The following is a 19,812-nucleotide window of genomic DNA, read 5'->3' as shown; positions in this document are numbered from 1 at the left end:
AAGTCCAAAGGGACACCAGATTGGTTTCAACTAGGATAAAAGTGGTGGCAAGAAGTGGGCAGATTTGAGGCACGTGCTCAGCTAGAGTCAACAGGACTTGGTGAGAATTTGGTTGAGGGGTTGGGTAGGGAGTGGAAGGAGTCAAGGGTAACCGCTGGGTGCTGCTGCTTCTCCTTGCTGAGAAGAGAAAGAAGGACAGTGTAAGTTTGTGGGGAAATAATTAAAAGTTCTCTTTGGTATGTGTTAGGATTGATATGCCTATCAAGTAACCAGGGAGAAATGGATATATAAATCTGGATTTCTGGAATAAGATCAGACAAGCCTGGAGTTCCTCATTTAGAACTCACAGAACTCCATGAGGTAGAACTATTGCCAGCTGAAGTAGTGTAACTTCCTAACTCGCGCAGAGCGCTTCCTAAAAGCAGCAGAGACGGCATTTGAACCCAGGCACACTGACTACAACACCTTCCTGCTTGCCACCACGCGGTGAATGGTTTCCAGTTCTAGTTGCTGTCGTCCTCAGTTTTCTATGGCATAAATTTCCCTGTGCCAGCTGTAGAAATTGTTTTGAAGGCCAAATCATGCTGTACCTACTGATTTTAAATGGAATTGGGTCTGCTTGCAGCCCTGTAGAAGAACAGAACAGAAGAGAAAATGAGCCAGGGAAACATGGCAGACATCTGGCCCTGCTGCAGCCTTCCTTTGGCAGCTTCGGGGCAGTTGAATATCATATAGCAAGACCGTTAGTATCTAGTTTTTCTCTTCTTACGGGAAAGGAGTATGTCACCTTGAAATACATAATTCAGATTGATCCCTTATAAAAGCACAGATGTGGAAAAGAGCCTTTCATTTCACATGTAAGATGTTCACAGGTTGCATTGAGAACTCAATTCATAATGGTTTATAGATGAAAGGTACTGCATTTCTTGTGTTTGATGCCTGCTGGAAGGGAACGGCTGTAACTGTAGACTAAGGCATGAGCTTTCTTCTAGAGGGGTGTGCACGTGTGTGTGTGGGCACATGCTTTTAAAACCACACACATTATATAAATATATACTGATTTGAAATAACCTTCTTTTCCTGTTTTATTTTAGGGATAATGATTCTTCTTGCTTCCCACCTAAGTTGAATAAGCACCTCGTGCACTTTAATCTCCTGTCGTGCCATCAGGCTGACTGAAGACAGTGTTTTGAAATCTCAGCTATAAAGACATCCCGCCAAAGTCTCAATCTTGCCTTAACGATGTTCCAGAGACTGAATAAAATGTTTGTGGGCGAAGTCAATACTTCTTCCAATCAAGAACCAGAATTTAGTGAGAAAGAAGATGATGAATGGATTCTTGTTGACTTCATAGGTAAGGTATTCTCAGCAGTTAATCATCACAGCAAAAATGGAAACTCTTGCATCTGAGTTTTTGCAGAAGTAAACCAGTAACTTTGAAGGTTTTTAAGCCTTTAAAGTAAATAAGCAAGAATTTGTCTAAAATAATTGCAGGAAACATCCTGTGCCAGATAATCAGTCAGTGAAATTGATTGACGTCAGATCTTCCAGTTTTGCAACTCTCATACCCTGCTCAGATCAGATGCACTTTAATAGGAAATCCTTGTAACCCACATTGCTCATCATGTTTACTTTAGCAGGATAGAAAAATCGTCTCCTGCAAAGCCACCGTAATACATCTGATGCAGTGATACACCACACATACACACACACTAGGTGCTCAGAAGTTCTTTTATAATCATTGAGTGAATGTAGATGCTTTTGTGTCTGACCTAAATGAAAGGAGAAATGTGAACATCAGCTAACAGTATCATCTCTTCTTTTTCTGTGCTCTCAATCTGCTGTCATTGTGATGCCCGTCCTCCCATGGGACTTCACCAACGTATGTGGACTGTGATGTAGACACTTGCACTGGTTTCTCAGCAGCAGAAGATGAAGAAGAAGACATCAGTGAAGAGTCACCTACTGAGCACCCTTCAGTCTTTTCCTGTTTACCTGCATCTCTTGAGTGCTTGGCTGATACAAGCGATTCCTGCTTCCTCCAATTTGAGTCCTGTCCAATGGAGGAGAGCTGGTTTATCACCCCTCCCCCATGTTTTACTGCAGGTGGATTAACCACTCTCAAGGTGGAAACCAGTCCTATGGAAAACCTTCTCATCGAACATCCCAGCATGTCTGTCTATGCTGTGCATAACTCCTGCCCTGCTGTCAGTGAGGCCAGCTGTGGGGCTGATGAATTTCATAACCCAAGTAGCCCCAGGTACGTTGTAAGTGCAGCTGACCCTTGTACAACGTGGGTTTGAACCGCATGGGTGTCCTTATACACAGAGTTGTTTTTCTTTTTTTCTTTTTTCTTTTTTTTTTTTTTTTATGAACACAGTACAGTACTGTAAATGTATTTTCTGTTCCTTATGGTTTTCTTAACATTTTCTTTTCTCTGGCTTACTTTATTGTAAGCACACAGCAGGTAATACATATAACATGCAAAATATGTGTTAATTGGCCGTTAATGTTATTGGTAAGCTTCCCAGTCAGCAGTAGGCTATTCGCAGTTAAGTTTTTGGGGAGTCCAAAGTTGTACATAGATTTTGAACTGCACAGGGGCTGGTGCCCCTAACCCCTGAGTTGCTCAGGGGCCAACTGTATTTTATTCTGTCCATGGGCAGTCTGTTCGGCATGCATTTTATTTGTTTCTACTACAACTTGAAGCTAATTTTTTAGAAGATGCAGAGTAATATTAGAGATTTATGAAGGCATGTCTATAGTGCACAAGGTAGTAGATGGTATAAAAAAAAGTGTTCATTTTACATTTTCAAAAAAATTCATTAGAATACAGCCCCAATTATATAATGCAGAACTGTTGCATTTATAGTACTCTGCTGGTTGGGGCGGCTGGGTGGCTCAGTCAGTTAAGTGGCCGGCCGACTTCGGCTCAGGTCATGATCTCACGGTCTGTGAGTTCGAGCCCCGTGTCGGGCTCTGTGCTGACAGCTCAGAGCCTGGAGCCTCCTTCAGATTCTGTGTCTCCTTCTCTCTCTGCCCCCACCCCTCCACTCTCTGTCTCTGTCTCTCAAAAATAAATAAACATTATACACACACACACACACACACACACACACACGCACACACACACCCGTACTCTGCTGGTGACCAGAAAGAAAAGACTAGCATTTCTGCTAAGTGTCTTAGAATATAACTCTGGCACTTTATACACTGAGTTATTTGGTGTATCAAATTCAACAAGAATAGTATATCTTAAAATAAAACTCTTATTTTCTTCCAAGTGGTCTTAACTGGGTTGCATCAAATGTCACTTAACCTCAAAAACCTGGCAGATCTCAAGTATGAGTTTTCTGTTTTACGGAGGAAAGGCTTCATACCCAAACAATACTTTTTTGTTGTGTGGAGTTCAAGGGGTCTGAAAGGCTCTGTTTGAATGGCAGATGGGTTGAGGGCTTGGAAAGGTTCAGGGAGAGAGTACCTTGTCAATAAAGATTGACATGTTCCCAAGCAAACTTACAGAAATACTGTCACCTTTATCCAGCGAGCATTTTCAAGATTGCTCCCACCTGCTAAAATAAAGTCTATGGCCTTGTTAATCAGCTCGAATTCTGGCTAGTCATGATGCATGGTAGTGAGCTGTGCCTGTGGTATTACGATGTTTTGGTGATGTTGGTACCGACTTAATTCTCTAAATACCTGTTAAGGCTACAGGTGAATTGGAATCTTTGGAGCAGCTCAGAATGTTCCTGTAGTTAGTCCTGTAGTCCAAAGGGCCTCTTTTTAGATTGTCCAGGCTCTACCTTGACTAACTGGATCATTGTATATATTTTCTACTATTTCCTGTTTGCCAGATAATAAACAAAACCCAGGCAGCTCATTAATTTAACTTTACCAGAGTTTGCTGCACTCATAAGTCTTAATATTGTAGATAATCTCGTCATCTTCTATGAGGATAAACATATCCTTTACCAAATTGAAAAATAATTTGCTTATATAGTTACCCAGGCTTTGTACTGGGTAAGATCTTTGATGGGAAATGTTACTTTAACTGGCACTTTGTTCAATGCTGTAAGTTTATCAAGAGATCAGTGTCTCAGGCATTTCAACAAAAATTTAAAATGAGATTTTTTAGACATGGTATTGATTAAATTGCCATATAGTCTATTCAAATTAATTTCTTCACTTCTTAGAAATCCTTCCCACCTGGTTCTGATCTCACCTCTGTGGAATTGGACTCAAGAGTTTCCCATGATTAATAGTCACTATAAACTTACTGGGATTTGTGTACTTACTTCTCAGTGTTTAAAGCATGTGTGTATGTATATACAGCACTTTATAAATAACATTATTACAGAAGCAGTACATATGCATTGCAGGAAGTTAGAAAATGCAAATATGTAAAAATTAAAAAATTTAAAAAGACACTTGTACTACCTAGAGATGGATGCTGTTAACACCCTAGAGTGTATCCTTCCAGGTGGTTTTTTCTCTATATGCCCACAAGTTTGTACACGCGTGCACACACACACACACACACACATTTTTAACCTAAAGGGATCAAGTTGTATATACTTGTATATAGTTGTGTAATCTGCTTCTTTAGGCAATGGTCTCCACCTTTTTTTTTCCCAGTAAAATTTCATTTCATCTACTACCCAAACTATACTCTGTTTTCTGCACCAGAGCCCAGAATATTTCACCTAGTTTTGCCCAGACAAGCATCCAGTCCAAGACCATGCGCTGCGTCTGGTTATGTGTTTGAGGTTTTGATGCAGTCATTATGCTCATTGTCTGTATCTTGTTTGTTTTTATATCTTGTTATATGTTTTGGTATAACATGTAAGAAAGTTAAACAAATATGTGCTTTTCCATATATATAGGATCAAAAGAATACCCTTAACTTCATATGAATTCTTTCTGAACATAGGAAAGTACTGCAAACTATCTTAGTTTTATAAAAACTAAATGTTTTTAACATCTTTATTTCTGGATTTCAAATTCTTATTTACAAAAGCCCACTAAATCAAGATAGATCAGGTGTTACCAACATTAGGATGGCTATGTAGTAAATATCTGTATTTTCTGAGCAGGAAACAAATCATGTCTTTCAGAAGTTAGATTGCTTCCATCCTGTCTATCCTTGGGAATATTACCATAAAGCATTACATAAAGCATGTAAGAATAAGGTGCTTCATAATTACTGTAGATGGGCTTCAGAGTGTGTGTTTTATTGCATTTTGACCTTTATAAGTATTGTTTATGAAGGTTTATGTGCTATCATAATCTCAAGTAATACATGTGCCTTTAATGACCCATAGTAAGCCAGTTTTAATATAGAAAATGCACCATGTCCTAACAGTAAAATTAAGTAGCATTTTAAATCTTACTAGTGATTTAATAGTTCACCATTTAACATTTGTAGGGCCAGGAAAAGCTGCTTATAAGACTCACTGGCACAGAGTAAGTATATTCCCTTTGAGACTGTGTGATATGTGTTATCAGTCTGAACAGGAAGGTTAAGAACTCAAAATGCCCACCTTTTAAAAACTGCTCTCTTTGTATTAACTTCTTTCTATTAGTTTCTTAATGTGATTCCCTTTAATTCTACTATTTTTTTTAAAAATCTTTAAAAAATAATAGCATTTTCCTCTAGTGATTATAGCCACAATTTGTAACTGCCCATGTTGTGTAAAATAACCCTAAAACTCTTAAAACTCTTCATGTTATGTGTTAATTTAGTTTACATCTATCCTATTAAATTAGCTTTTAATATATAAGACAGATAATAACCACATGGTTTGTAGCCGGATTTTAAGATATGTTCTCCTCAGGTCTTTGTAACATTTCTATGCAAATGCCATTCCAAACTGTGCCCTGTTGTGATATAAATTTTATAGTAAGCAGGTAGCTTTTTATCTATAAAAATGTTAAATGAGTAGAATTTTCTATGCATGTTTCTATTACATAGAGACCTGCAGCTTATTTCCTGGAACCGTTACTTAGAGACAGAAAACGTGTGAAGGTGCAGTTAGCATAGTTCACCAGTGTCAACCTGCTTCATAACAGTCTTTGGAGTAAGACCTGTATTAGAATCTTGGTTGTATGAGGTAGTAGTTGTGACTTTATCGTTGTTGAGCCTCAGCTTCCTGATCAGTAAAATTTGAGAATTAATATGTTTTCCTTTTAAGATTATGTCGAGAATTAAATACATTATATTTGCAAATACAGATATGCAGTAAATGTTAGTTCTCCTCACAGAAAAACTTATCTAATGCTGCATAATTGAAATTCATTCAAAATGTAAAGCACTTTTTAAAAGACAGTCTACTTAATCCCCCCCAACCCCCGCTGTGGATTATATGGCATATTTCTGTGAAAAGGTGGTTTCTCCTTTCTAACATTATCAGTCATTGTGGTTACAAAATATAAACTTGTCTGTCAGCCATCAGACAGTAAGATCTCTTTCAACCACAAATCAGTGTGGCAAATTGAATCACTAAGTAACTTCTTCAAGTTCATGAATAACGTACTCTGTTACTGAATGCATCCTCGTGTTTTTCTGTTTCAGAGTGGAAGCTCAGGATGAGATGGGGCAGCACATTCACTGCTATGTTGCAGCTCTTGCTGCTCATACAGCTTTTCTGGAACAACCCAAGAGCTTTCGCCCTTCCCAGTGGATAAAAGAACATAGTGAAAGACAGTCTTTAAACAGAAATAGCCTTCGTCGCCAAAATCTTACCAGGGACTGCCACTCTAGGCAAGTCAAGCACAGTGGCTGGGCCGTCCATCAGCCCTGCCCACGTCAGTACAATTACTAAGAATTTCAAGGTTGATTGGTTTCTCTTGGTTTGTGCATATGTGTGTGGATGTATGTGTACGGACAATGAAGATGCTGTTTCAGCCAACTGATGACCAATCACATAGTTTTATCAATGTGTTTAGACACTATCTTGAAAACCAGATTTACATGCTGTGTATCACATAATGCCTTGCTTTTAACATTTACTTTTTTGTAAATTTTTTCAGAATATTTTTGGAAACATATCAATACAGTTACAGTGTTTGGTGTTTTGGGATGTCTTTAAATCTGTTAAGGTGTATATGAGTTAGCATTCTAAAGACATTTCTTCCCAAGTATGAGGATAGGCATCTTTCAATTTCATTTTATTTTGTATTAATCAATATTTCGAGTAAGCAAAAATTTATTCTCAGGGTCAGCCATACACTTTATTGACCAGTACTTGATAATCTTTTGTGTATATAGCGAATACATTTTTACACACTAACATGAGCATTAACAGGTGATAGTTGCCATGGATATAATGGAATTATGGCTGAACTTTCTCTTGAAAGAAAACTTGATATATTTCTGTGTGTACAGGTTGTTTTTTTTTTTTTTTTTTTTTCCAGATTAGCCATACAGTTCATTTTGGAATTCAGGTACATTAAGTGTTAGTGAACAGTGCTTTCAGTAATTCCGATGTGACTGTGTGACGTGGTACAGAGACATTACAAGGATCGTGGGACAGAAGCGCTGTCTCACATGCAGAGGGGATCCGTCAGATCTGTGAAATTGTGTTTGGGAAAATGTATGTCTCCACCTACCCCATTAGTCCACCATTTGACTTGTGTGGATTCTTTCCTGCCGGCTCTGCCCACTTGGCACTTCACATCAGCTGTAAATTCAGAAGTACCTGTCCAGGCACTTTAGTGACTTCTTATTTATAACTGTCCAAGGAAAAAGAGGTAGGCTTTGTATTTCTGATACGGTGACGGATCATCTGCTGTGGAGCCTGCCCTGCTGAGTGGCAAGCGAGGCTGAGAAGGAATTCCTGGTGACAACTTTTCCTAGCATCTAGATGAAGAGTGACGGGTTGGCTTCCTTGAGTTCTCTTTTTTTTTTTTTCCCTAACTCGGGCTTCAGGCAGAATCTTTAACCACTTTGGCCTCTGTTTCCTCCACCTATGGGGGAGTAGTAGTATTTACCTCCCTCACGGTCGTTGTGCGCACTGTGTACTGATGGAAGTGGGCTGTCCAGGACTGAACCTTGTGTGAAATCCCAGGGGCCTCTCTACTGAACCTGATGGTGGGGGTGGGGCCACAACTGTTCTTCAGAGTGTTGGTGCTAATGAGGCCAGGGTTCAGGGCTCGAGTCACATGGAGGCCAGTTATTTATCATTTAGAGAAAATCTATCTTACCTCTAGCCGGTCACTTTATTTTTTTAGCGATTGTGATGGGTTTTGCTGAGCCATCCACATTCACCAATTTCCTCTCAAACTAAACTAAACATAGACAATCCAAAGCACATTCTACTGACAAACAGTAGTATCATCTTTGTGGTCAAAGAGCTTATTTTTCCAATGCCTCTGCAACCCTAATTAAGTAAATACATGTCTATACAAGGTTTTCAAGGGAAAAAGCAGCATATAGTTATGTGAAGTATTATATTTTCTAATAACCCTGTAGCAGCTGGATGCAGGGAACTATGGGAGACTTTTTCAAGTGAAGAGCTGAGCTCTTTTCTGACCAGGGCTGGGAAGTTTGGAGGTGGAAGACGTCACACAGCATCGTCAGATGGTGGCGGTAGGTGGTTCTTCCACTGGCTGTGACGAAGTGCCAGGAATGTCTCTTTAGAACAAGAGTTTAGACCCCCTGCTTTCCTTATTCCCTTTCCATTTGAACCACCCCTTTATTTATTTGTTTTCTAACTAGGGGCCAAGTCTGTAAAGTTTTGTCAAACTGAGCTAGAAGTTATTTTGTTACTATTTGTGTTTACGAGAGTTGAGAGGTGAGGTAGAGTTTTCATGAAGGTGTGTATGTTTTACATCGTGTCTGTCTCTAGGGCCATATGTTGGTAACTTGAAAATATACCAGCTAAATGTTTTCTGGATGTAAGCCTCTGACTATATGGGGGTCTCTTTTTTCATATATTACATGCAAGTTGTTAGTACCTCACAAGCTACAGAAGTTCAGCCATGAGAATTTGTTTGGCAGCATGAACAGATTTGTGTATAACATAGCTAGGATTTTTTTTTTTTTTTTTACTATTATTTTTCAAATTTCCTGATACCTGAAATACATCTACATCTCTGTCAGTTATTGACTTTTTTTCTGGCCTTCTCTGGACCTAGTTTTTTATGGTTTATACCTGGAAAACAAATACTTTCAGGCTTGGGATTTTTTTTAGGGTTATCATGCCATCTGTCATATCATACTGTGGTTTTTGTATCAGTATCTAAGTTTTCTGTCTTAAATTGGCACATGTTAGAATGGAAGAAAGTGGTTACGTAATTCATTTGAAGTTCTTGGTCATTAGGGGTTTGTTTGGCATCTACTACGTGTGGTACCAGGATGATGTTGACCTGTTAAGTATTCCTTGAAACATGGCCAAAATGCAATTTATTATAAGTTAATTATTATTTTTGCTCTTGTAAATATTAGTGGTTTACATAAATGTGCTTCAGTGCATATTTCTTAAAAGTTCAAGCAGTGAGAAATAAGACCCCTCCGAATTTAGTGCTCTACTTCTAAACTGATAATATATAGAACGTTACTTGGAAAAAGTCTGGAATGTGTGGTGCACAAGCAGTGCTTCATGGATGAGTCCCTTAGTTTTTATAACGCACCGTGTTTCTCAAAGTTTGTGTTTTCATTAATAAAACATTTTATAATGTGTATTCTATGTTTGTTACTTTTTCTTTCTCCACTAATTATGTATTGCACTGTGAGCTGAAGATTAACCCTGCATTATTTATCTTCTGTGGCAATGCATTTATATGGCCGGGCAGGTGGGGGATTTTTTTTACAGAAAGGTTCACAGTGATTGGATGTTTGACTTTCTACTCCAGCGAGCTGTTTCTACATTAATTTCCTGTACATTTTCCCAGTTCCCATGCAGGCTGTTCCTGTTTACATACCTTCTCTGTTTTATCAGTGCTTTGATTCTAGTGAGAACACAGTTTACTGAAAACTTGAGAGGGCGCTCAGCATCGCCTGTTGTTTTTCCTTCTCAAATCTGTGTAGTACAGTGGTTTGTTATCTTTACATCTTCATTGAATGTAAGTGTTTTCGCTATCCTCTTCTTCAAGGAAATATATTGTCTTTCTATATCTTGAGAAAAAAAGAACAAAAAAGAGTGTCTTTCTTATCCTGTTTTTCTTTGAATTGTAAACAAACAAACAAAAAAATGAAGGACTCCAACTAGAAGATAAACATTGAAGTTTAAATAGGTTAGTGGAGAAAGTTTAAGAGTTTCCAAGTGTCTTTGTTTTTAGAATCAGTTAAGAGACTGCTCCTTGTACTGGAGACACTAGCATGTTTGTAATGTTACCTTAAAACTATCTTCATTTTATAAGGCCCATTCATGCTGGCTAAATTCTTTTAAAAGTTGGGCTGTTCTCATGGATGGCTTCACTGTCAGCCATGTTGATGCATTATCAATGGCATCCTTATCTACTTATTTTAATGCTGAAAATTTTATATGAAATGCTTTATTTAGGAAACCTACCTAATTCAGTGGTGTCAGCCTTGCCACGTACCAATTTCACTTGAAATACGACACCAGTTACAGTGGTTTGGGGTGGAGAAAGAGGGACCGGAAAGCATACAGATAAGGATATTTCTTTCTCTTTGCAACAGTATCCTTTATGGGGGAGGAGAGGTTACTATTCAAAGGAAGGCAGCTTCAGTGGATGTTTTATATATCGTTTAGAATTTTCCTTACAACATATTTTTTTAATTGTATAATTGTTAAATGCCCCATTTTGCTCTGTATTTGCCTGAAGTTTTAGTATTTGTTTTCTAGATGGACTTCTAAAAACCAAATCAGTACTTGGGGAGCTAGATGTGTGTGTATCTAAGCTTGATGTGTATGAGTGGTTTTTGCTTGCTTTTTGGTTGCATTTTCCTCCAGAAGTTTGGAATTTTAATCAATAATTGTGTGTTGTTATTACTTTTTTGAGTGGCTTGGTTTTTTTGTCTCAAGTAAAATTGTGAACACATTTGCTTTTCAAAGACAGGGCATCAGTTATAGAGACTGAAGAGTATTGTAGATTGTACTATGTGCCTTCTTGATGTATTCCTAAACACAGATTTTTTTCAACTTGAAAACTCAAAAGGGACATTTGGTTAGATTATATACTGTACATCATCTATGCATAAATGGCAGCTTGTTTTCTTGAGCCACTGTCTAAATTTGTTTTTATAGAATTTTTTATACTGATTGGTTCATAGATGGTCAGTTTTATACACAGACTAAACAATACAGCACTTTGCCAAAAATAAGTGTAGCATTGCTTAAACATTGTGTATTAACACCAGTTCTTTGTAATTGAGTTCAGTGGTGCGTTTTGCACTACTTGGAGTTGTGGTTTTTAATCTGTCAGTAAATAAAATGTTCTTTAACTTCACATTCGTCTGATTCTCTTATTTTATCTTTATGGTCATCAGCCTTAAAACTAGATACAACTGAATGAAATTACTTGCTGTTTAGTTTTACTTGCCCAGAATATATGTTTACTATTCACTTTAAATACTGTTTTTGAAACTTGTATAAAATTAGTATGTTAAAATTTTTCACCTGAAATGCATGAACATTTAAGTGAACATGAATTTGAGAATGACTTCCAGCCCAGTACCTTTCCTTCCGACCAATCTGTGTTTAAAAAAAAAAAACAGATTAAAAAAAATTTTTTTTTAATGTTCATTTATTTTGAGAGAGAGAGACAGAGTGTGAGCAGGGGAGGGGCAGAGAGCGAGCGAGACACAGAATCCAAAGCAGGCTCCAGGCTCCAAACTGTCAGCATAGAGCCCCACACGGGGCTCAAACCCACAAACCGTGAGATCATGACCTGAGCTGGAGTCAGATGTTCAACTGACTGAGCCACCCAGGTGTCCCCAAATAGAGAATTTAATACAGAATTTAATACACTAGTTCTTAGCCTTTGTAAAGCTAGGTTGGCGAATTCTCAATGGCTCTTTCCCAGTTAAATACAGACACAAGCTTATGCAAACATTTTAGGGCAATATGAACGTTCCTGGTGTCCATTAATACCCTTATTGTGGAGCTCTAGTTTAATTAGGCCAGTAAACATTCAGACAACCCAAAGAATATCTCCCATGTTAATGAATCCTTGGGGAAGCTCTTCATTCTAGAACTAGCCTATGTCAAGACAGATTTTTATCATTTCTGAGACTCTGAGCTGAGAGGTAAAGATTGCGACTGGGAATGAAGAGGGGTTACCCCAAAGGTGGAAAGAGCATCTTGAAATGAAAGACCCAACCCTGGAACAGCAGGTGAGTAGTCATTGCTGAGAAGTGTTTGCCAGGCCTACTTAACAAGGTAAAGGAGTGACTGAGGTATCTAGCAGCTCCATCACATCTCAAAGGCAGTGACTACATGGAGTCTGTAAGGTAAGTTAGAAGTGAAGGTGTTTTGTGGGGATGGGCATGTCAAAGTTTCAGTTTGACATGTGGCTTAAGATTATCTAGCTCCTGGGGTGCCTGGGTGGTTCAGTCGTTTAAGCATCTGACTCTTGATTTTGGCTCAGGTCATGATCATGAGATGGAGCCCCAAGTCGGGCTCTATGCTGACGGCGCAGAGCCTGCTTGGGATTTTCTCTCTCCTTCTCTGCCTCTCCCCCTCCCTCTCTCTCTCTCTCAAAATAAACATTAAAAAATAAAAAAGATTATCTAGTTCCTTTGTACTTACCAGAAGGTTATTCATTTCAGCATTGTCTGTGAATGCAGCATCTCGAAAACCACCTATATCCTTATACAGGAGAGAATGATTGAAAATATTATGGCACACCAAAAATCATCAACACCTAGGAATAAACCTAACCAAAGAGGTAAAAGGTCTGTACACTGAAAACTATAGAAATCTTATGAAAGAAATTGAAGAAGACACAAAGAAATGGAAAAATATTCCATGTTCATGGATTGGAAGAAAAAATATTGTTACAATGTCAATACTATCCAAACCAATCTACACATTCAATGCAATCCCTATCAAAAAAAAAAAACCCTAGCATTCTTCACGGAGCTAGAACAAACAATCCTAAAAATTGTATGGAAACACAAAGGACCCCAAATAGCCAAAGTAATGCTGAAAAAGAAAACCAAAGCTGGAAGCATCACAATCCTGGACTTTAATCTGTATTATAAAGCTGTAATCAGAACATTGTGATACTGGCACCAAAATAGGCACAAAGATCAATGGAATAGAATAGAGAACCCAGAAATGGACCCACAAATATATGGCCAACTCTCTTCAACAAAGCAAGAAAGAATATCCAATGGAAAAAGTTCTCTTTAGCAAATGGTTCTGAGAGAACTGGACAGCAGCGTGCAGAAGAATGAAACTGGACCGCTTTCTTACATCATACACAAAAATAAATTCAAAATGGAAGAAAAGACCTAAATGTGAGGCAGGAAACCATCAAAATCCTAGAGGAGAAAACAGGCAGCAACCTCTTACCTGACATGTCTCCAGAGGCAAAGGAAATGAAAGCAAAAATGAGCTATTGGGACCTCATCAAGACAAAAAGAGCAGAAAAGGAAACAATCAACAAAACTAAAAGGCAACCGACAGAATGGGAGAAGATATTCATAAATGACCTATCAGATAAAGGGTTAGTATCCAAAATCTATAAAGAACTTACCAAGCTCAACACCCCAAAACAAATAATCTAGTGGAGAAATGGGCAAAAGACATGAATAGACACTTTTCCCAAGAAGACATCCAGATGGCAAACAGACAATAAAAAGATGCTCAACATCACTCATCAGGGAAATACAAATCAAAACGACAATGAGCTACCACCTCACAACAGTCAGAATGGCTAAAATTAACTCAGGAAACAACAGATGTTGGAGAGGATGTGGAGAAAGGGGAATCCTTTTGCACTATTGGTGGGAATGCAAACTGGTGCAGCCACTCTGGAAAACAGTATGAAGGTTCCTCAAAAAATTAAAAATAGAACTACCCTATGACTCAGCAATTGCGCTACGAGGAATTTATCCAAAGGATACAAAAATGCTGATTCGAAGGGGCACATGTACCTCAATGTTTATAGCAGCACTATCAACAATAGCCAAATTATGGAAAGAGCCCAAATGTCCATCAACTGATGAATGGATTAAGAAGATGTGACACATATATGCAATGGAATACTACCTGGCAATGAAAAAGAATGAAATCTTGCCATTTGCAACACGTGGATGGAATTGGGTATTATGCTAAGCAAAATAAGTCAGAGAAAGACAGTTATCCTATGATTCCATTTGTATGTGGAATTTGAGAAACTCAACAGATAAATATAGGGGAAGGAATGGAAAAATAAGACAAAAACAGAGACGGGGCAAACCATAAGAGACTCTTAAATACAGGGAACAGACTGAGGGGTTGGTGGAGGGGAGGTGTGTGGAGGGATGGGTTAAATGAATGATGGGCATTAAGGAGTGCACTTTTCAGGATGAGCACTGGGTATCGTATGTAAGAGATGAATCACTGGGTTCTACTCCTGAAGTCAAGACTACACTGTATATTAACTAACTTGTACATAGATAGATAGATAGATAAATAAATAAATAAATAAATAAATATCAAGTGCTAAAAATAGAAGGAAAAATTATGACACATCCACACAATGGAGGTCTATGCATATCAATCCAAAAAAAAATGAGGATAACCTCTACGAACTGATTTGGATTAATTTCTGAGACTTTTAAATGAAAAAAAAAAAAAAAAGCAAAGTGCAAAAGAATATAGTAAGTTACCCTTCATGTAAGAAAGAATGTTAGAAAACACACACATATCTATTTGTGCGGAATATTGGAAGAATAAGCCAGAAGCTAAAGAGACTGGTCACCTACAGAGGATGGGTAAAAAAAGAGTTGGACACAAGGGAGGAGGTGGATCAGGTCTCTGAGGATGAGGGAGTGCCTCATTTCTCTGAGCATCCCCGTTTGTACAACTTCAGCTTTTAGAACCATAGAAATGCAAAAAAAAAAAAAAAAAAAAAAAAAAAAAAAAAACACCACCATAGAAATGCTTCCAATACCTCCCAATAAAAAATGAAAATCAACCAGGGTGTTTGGAGGAGAGGAAGAACCCCAAAGGTGAAGCAAGGGCAATTGAACCTATTAGAAATGAGTACATAACCACACTGAAAGGAAAGGGGTGGGGGAGAACTAAGCAACAGGAAGTCAGTATTTTGACCAGGTATGCAAAGCTGGGACAAAACTGCACAAATAACCTGCTCTAATTAGTAGATCTATTTCTCACAGACATAGCAGTGAGACATAGCAATTATGTCATTATTTTATGTGTATACCAGGACTGAACAGTGAATGTGTGATAGAAAATGAGAGCCGGGTTTCTCACAGTCTGTGGTGGACACCCACCTAAGACGACCTGTGTAAGTTACAGCTTCTACAACCAATCCCTTCCCTTTCAGTGAGGGCTGAACCTGTTGCTTCCCACCAATAGAATATGACAAAGGGGATGTTGCTCCTAGATTAGGTTACATTCTATGGCAAAGGTAGGGATTTTGCAGATGTAATCACAGCCTTAATCAGTGGACTTCAAGATCAAAAAAGAGATTCTCCTCGATGGGACTGACCAATCAGGCAAACTCTGTGAAAGAGACTCTAGGGGTCACGGACTTGAAGCAGTTTGCTGCTGGTTTTGAAAGAGACAGCTGCTATGAATTCTACAGCCACAAAGAAAGCCAACTGCCAGTGACCCAGAGAACATGGGGGCAGATCCTTCGTCAGTCAACCCAGTACCACTACTCCTCCATGTAGCTGTTTCTCCCACTTTACTTGCTTCAAGTTACTAGAAATATTCAGGCTCCCACCCACTTTCTCTGTGGCCACCATCCCCCCATTCAGCCTACACCTCTTTCTGCACCATTTGGCCATTCCCACAACTACATGCTCAACTGAATCTCTTATCTTTCCAACATGACTTCATGTCATGACTTCATGACATGACTTCATGTCAACCTCAGTCTAGGACTTTGTTCCTATGATCGAGCTGCTCAAGAGCTACTGTACAAAATCACACAATTGTGGGGAGCAGGACCATGGGATACTTAGGGTATACAAGCTCAAGTGCCATTCTTTGGCCATTCTGCATGCCTCTGATCAACTCTATGCACTTCCCTTTCTCTACTCTCTTCGAGCCCCCAAGTCCAATGCTATCAAACTTTAATGTGCAAACGAACCATCTGGGCAATCTTAGTAAGGATGCAGGTTCAGATCCAGTAGGTCTAGGGTGGGGCCAGAGATGCTGCATTTCTTTTTTTTTTTTTTTTTAATGCTTATTTATTTTTGAGAGAGAGACAAAGCCTGAACGAGAGAGAGCCAGAGAGAGAGACACACAGAATCAGAAGCAGGCTTCAAACTCTGAGCTGTCAGCACAGAGTCAGACGTGGGGCTGGAACTCATGAACAATGAGATCTTGACCAGAGCCAAAGTCAGACACCTAACCGACTGAGCCACCCAAGCGCCCAGAGATGCTGCATTTCTAATAAGATCCCAAGTGATGTCCATGCTGTGAGTTCATGGGCCACATTTTGAGTAGCAAAGCTCTAACCAAACAGTTCTGAAATTTGAGTGAGCATCAGAATTACAGGAGGGCTCTTCAGGCACTCTGGAAAACAGTATAAAGCCTCCTCAAAAAATTAAAAATAGGGGCGCCTGGGTGGCTCAGTCGGTTGAGCGTCCGACTTCGGCTCAGGTCATGATCTCACGGTCTGTGAGTTCGAGCCCCGAGTCGGGCTCTGTGCTGACAGTTCGGAGCCTGGAGCCTGCTTCGGATTCTGTGTCTCCCTCTCTCTCTGCCCCTCGCCCATTCATGCTCTGTCTCTCTCTGTCTCAAAAATAAATAAACATTAAAAAAATATTAAAAATAGAACTACCCTATGATCCAGCAATTGCACTACTAGGTATTTACCCAAAGGATACAAAAATACGAATTTGAAGGGATACATGCACCTCTGTGTTTATAGTAGCATTATCTACAATAGCCAAATTATGGAAACAGCCCCAGTGTCCATGGACTGATGAATGGATAAAGAAGACGTGGTATATATATACAATGGAATATTACTCAGCCATAAAAAGGAATGAAATCTTGCCATTTGCAACAATGTGGTGGAGCTAGAGAGTCTAATGATAGGCAAAATAAGTCAGTCAAGAGAAAGACAAATACCATATGATTTCACTCACGTGTGAAATTTAAGAAACAAAAGAAACGAACATGGTGGGGGTAAAGAGTGGAAAACCGAAGAAGACTTAACTACAGAAAACAAAGTGATGGTTACCCGAGGGGAGGTAGGGGCAGGGGATGAGCTAAATAAGTGGTGGGTGGGGATTAAGGAGTGTGCTTGCTGTGACGAGCACCAGGTGTTATATATAAGGGGTGAATCACTAAATTCTACACCTGACAGGCACCTAGCTGGCTCAGTCGGAAGAGCATGCGTCGTGAGTGCGAGCCCGATGTTGAGTGTAGAGATTAAATAAATAAACTTAAAAAATTATTTTAAAAAATTCTACAGGGGCGCCTGGGTGGCTCAGTCGGTTGGGCGTCCGACTTCGGCTCAGGTCATGATCTCACGGTCTGTGAGTTCGAGCCCCATGTCGGGCTCTGTGCTGACAGCTCAGAGCCTGGAGCTTGTTTCGGATTCTGTGTCTCCCTCTCTCTGACCCTCCCCTGTTCATGCTCTGTCTCTCCCTGTCTCAAAAATAAAAATAAAATGTTAAAAAAAATAATAAAAAATAAATTTAAAAAATTAAAAAAAATCTACACCTGAAACTAATACTACACTGTATGTTAACTGGAATTTAAATAAAAACTTGGAGGGAAAAAAAGATGACCTAGAGAGCTCGTTCAAACACAGATCACGGGGTCCCACCTCCAAAGTGTGTAATCAGTAATTCTGGGTTGGGGCCCCAGTATGTGTATTTCTAGCAAGTTCCTAGGTGTGGCTGCTGCTGTGGGTCCGGGGAACACACTTTGAGAGACCACTCAAACCCAAAGCTGTCCTGATCTCTCAGCAGATGATTGTGTCTTCTCTCTGACAAAGGCAAGGGAGAAGCCTGCGTGGGCTCCTGTGGCACCCTTCCCTTACTGCAGCCACCATCACACCACTGGAGGATGTTATCAAGAGGAAGAATATGTCTACTAGGGAAAACATCGAGTGAAGCAGAGATGGGTTGTTTTGTGGAAATTCTCAACCATTTTCCTTCTGATGGTAGCATCCCTATTTTCAGCTAGGGATCCTCTATTCTCCTGCCATGATCCACATTAGTTACAGATGGCCTGAACGTTCCCAGATCTGGGAGTAAGTGTATGAATGAGGCCTGGCCTGGCAGAAATGCACTCCCCTTGGCCACAGCGGTGAGCCCATGGATAGGATTGTGAGCTACCCAAAGCTAATGAGATGCATTTGAGATTCTTTCTGGGCCTGCAGAGAGAGAGAGTCTGAGGCCCATTTCCACCTGACTTCAGTCAAGGAACACCTGAACCTAGAACTACAACCATGCTCTCAGCCCAGAAACGGGGAAGCTCTTGGGAGCAGAGCCCGTGTGGAGGAAGTGAAGAAGGGAAGGAGAGACGGCCCTGCTTGGTAATATACCCTACTGCCTTGATCAAGCTCTACCTTTGGACTATTGTGTAGGTGAGTAAGATTTCTCTTTTTGCTTAAACTGATTTGGGTTGGGTTCTCTTTATGCCCTCTTGGCTCCTAGTAGAGCAATCAAAGAGCTTTTAGTTCAGCCTCACTGACCAGGGTTAAGCTGGGTATGCCCTAGAGAATGGGTAGAGATGAGTGCTGGGAGCCCAGGAGCGTGGCTGAGACCATGAGCAGGGACAGGAGTGAAAGACCTTTGTTTATGGAGGTTCAGCCCCCCGCTGAGTGTGGTACCCCACATGGGGGGTTGCTGGCAGAGGCTGTTCAGTGTAAAACCCAGCCCTTGAGGCAACAGCTCTCTGAGGGCAAGGGGCTGAGAGCTGGGAGGCAGAGCTCTGGAAGGGCACTGGAGCTCCTGCAACGTGGGGCTGCCTGGCAGTGACGGCAGCCACAGTGGGATCCAGCTCCAGCTGCCCCCCCCCCCTTTTATTGTACCATCTGCTGGCATTCTTGCCTGATCCTGGGAGAGGGACACAAGGGGCTCTCTCGCAAGCCAGTAGAAGGGGTGCTTGGAGCTCACTAAATTTGTCTTGCAATGTCCTAACATCTGGTGTTATGTGGTCCAAAATTTTTATCTGCTGCTCTTGTTTAAATCTGCTTCTCCTGGGGTGCCTGCGTGGCTCGGTTGGCTAAGCGTCCGACTCTTGATTCCGTCTCAGGTCCTGATTTCATGGTTCGTGACTTTGAGCCCCGAGTCAGGCTCTGCCCTAACAGGGAGCCTGCTTAGGAGTCTCTCTCTCCCTCTCTCTCTCTCCCCCTCCTCTGCTCCCTCTCTCTCTTTCTCAAAATAAACATTAAAAAAAAAAGAGTTTTTTAAAAATCTGTTTTTCGGGGCGCCTGGGTGGCTCAGTCGGTTAAGCGTCCGACTTCAGCTCAGGTCACGATCTCACGGTCCGTGAGTTCGAGCCCCGCGTCCGGCTCTGTGCTGACAGCGCAGAGCCTGGAGCCTGCTTCCGATTCTGTGTCTCCCTCTCTCTCTGCCCCTCCCCTGTTCATGCTCTGTCTCTCTCTGTCTCAAAAATAAATAAATGTTAAAAAAAAAAATTTAAAAAAAATCTGTTTTTCCTGCTAGGTATTCTATTCCCTCTGAATTGCCTACATTTCTTTCCT

The 19,812-nt window shown here is 40.2% G+C and overlaps 1 protein-coding gene across 4 annotated transcripts in view; it reads left to right on the top strand.

The window, feature by feature from the left end:
* Positions 1-11,412, top strand: part of TP53INP1 (tumor protein p53 inducible nuclear protein 1) — a 154,911-nt gene extending 143,499 nt beyond the window's left edge. For 3 of the 4 annotated variants that reach the window (XM_078441808.2, XM_060610947.3, XM_060610954.3), the window contains 3 exons: positions 1,095-1,354; positions 1,903-2,260; positions 6,572-11,412. In XM_078441808.2, the coding sequence (XP_078297934.1) occupies positions 1,243-1,354; positions 1,903-2,260; positions 6,572-6,821 (720 nt within the window). In that variant the 5' untranslated portion in view covers positions 1,095-1,242 and the 3' untranslated portion in view covers positions 6,822-11,412. Of the gene's footprint in view, positions 1-1,094; positions 1,355-1,902; positions 2,261-5,425; positions 5,464-6,571 lie in introns of all 4 variants that reach the window. The other variant, XM_060610955.3, reaches the window with a different exon arrangement.
* The last annotated feature ends 8,400 nt before the right edge of the window (positions 11,413-19,812 follow it).

Source organism: Panthera onca, chromosome F2, assembly GCF_046562875.1.
Source record: "Panthera onca isolate mPanOnc1 chromosome F2, mPanOnc1 haplotype 2, whole genome shotgun sequence".
Taxonomy (NCBI): domain Eukaryota; kingdom Metazoa; phylum Chordata; class Mammalia; order Carnivora; family Felidae; genus Panthera; species Panthera onca.
Note: the sequence above shows the minus strand (reverse complement) of the source record. Positions and strands in the feature narration are given on the sequence as shown.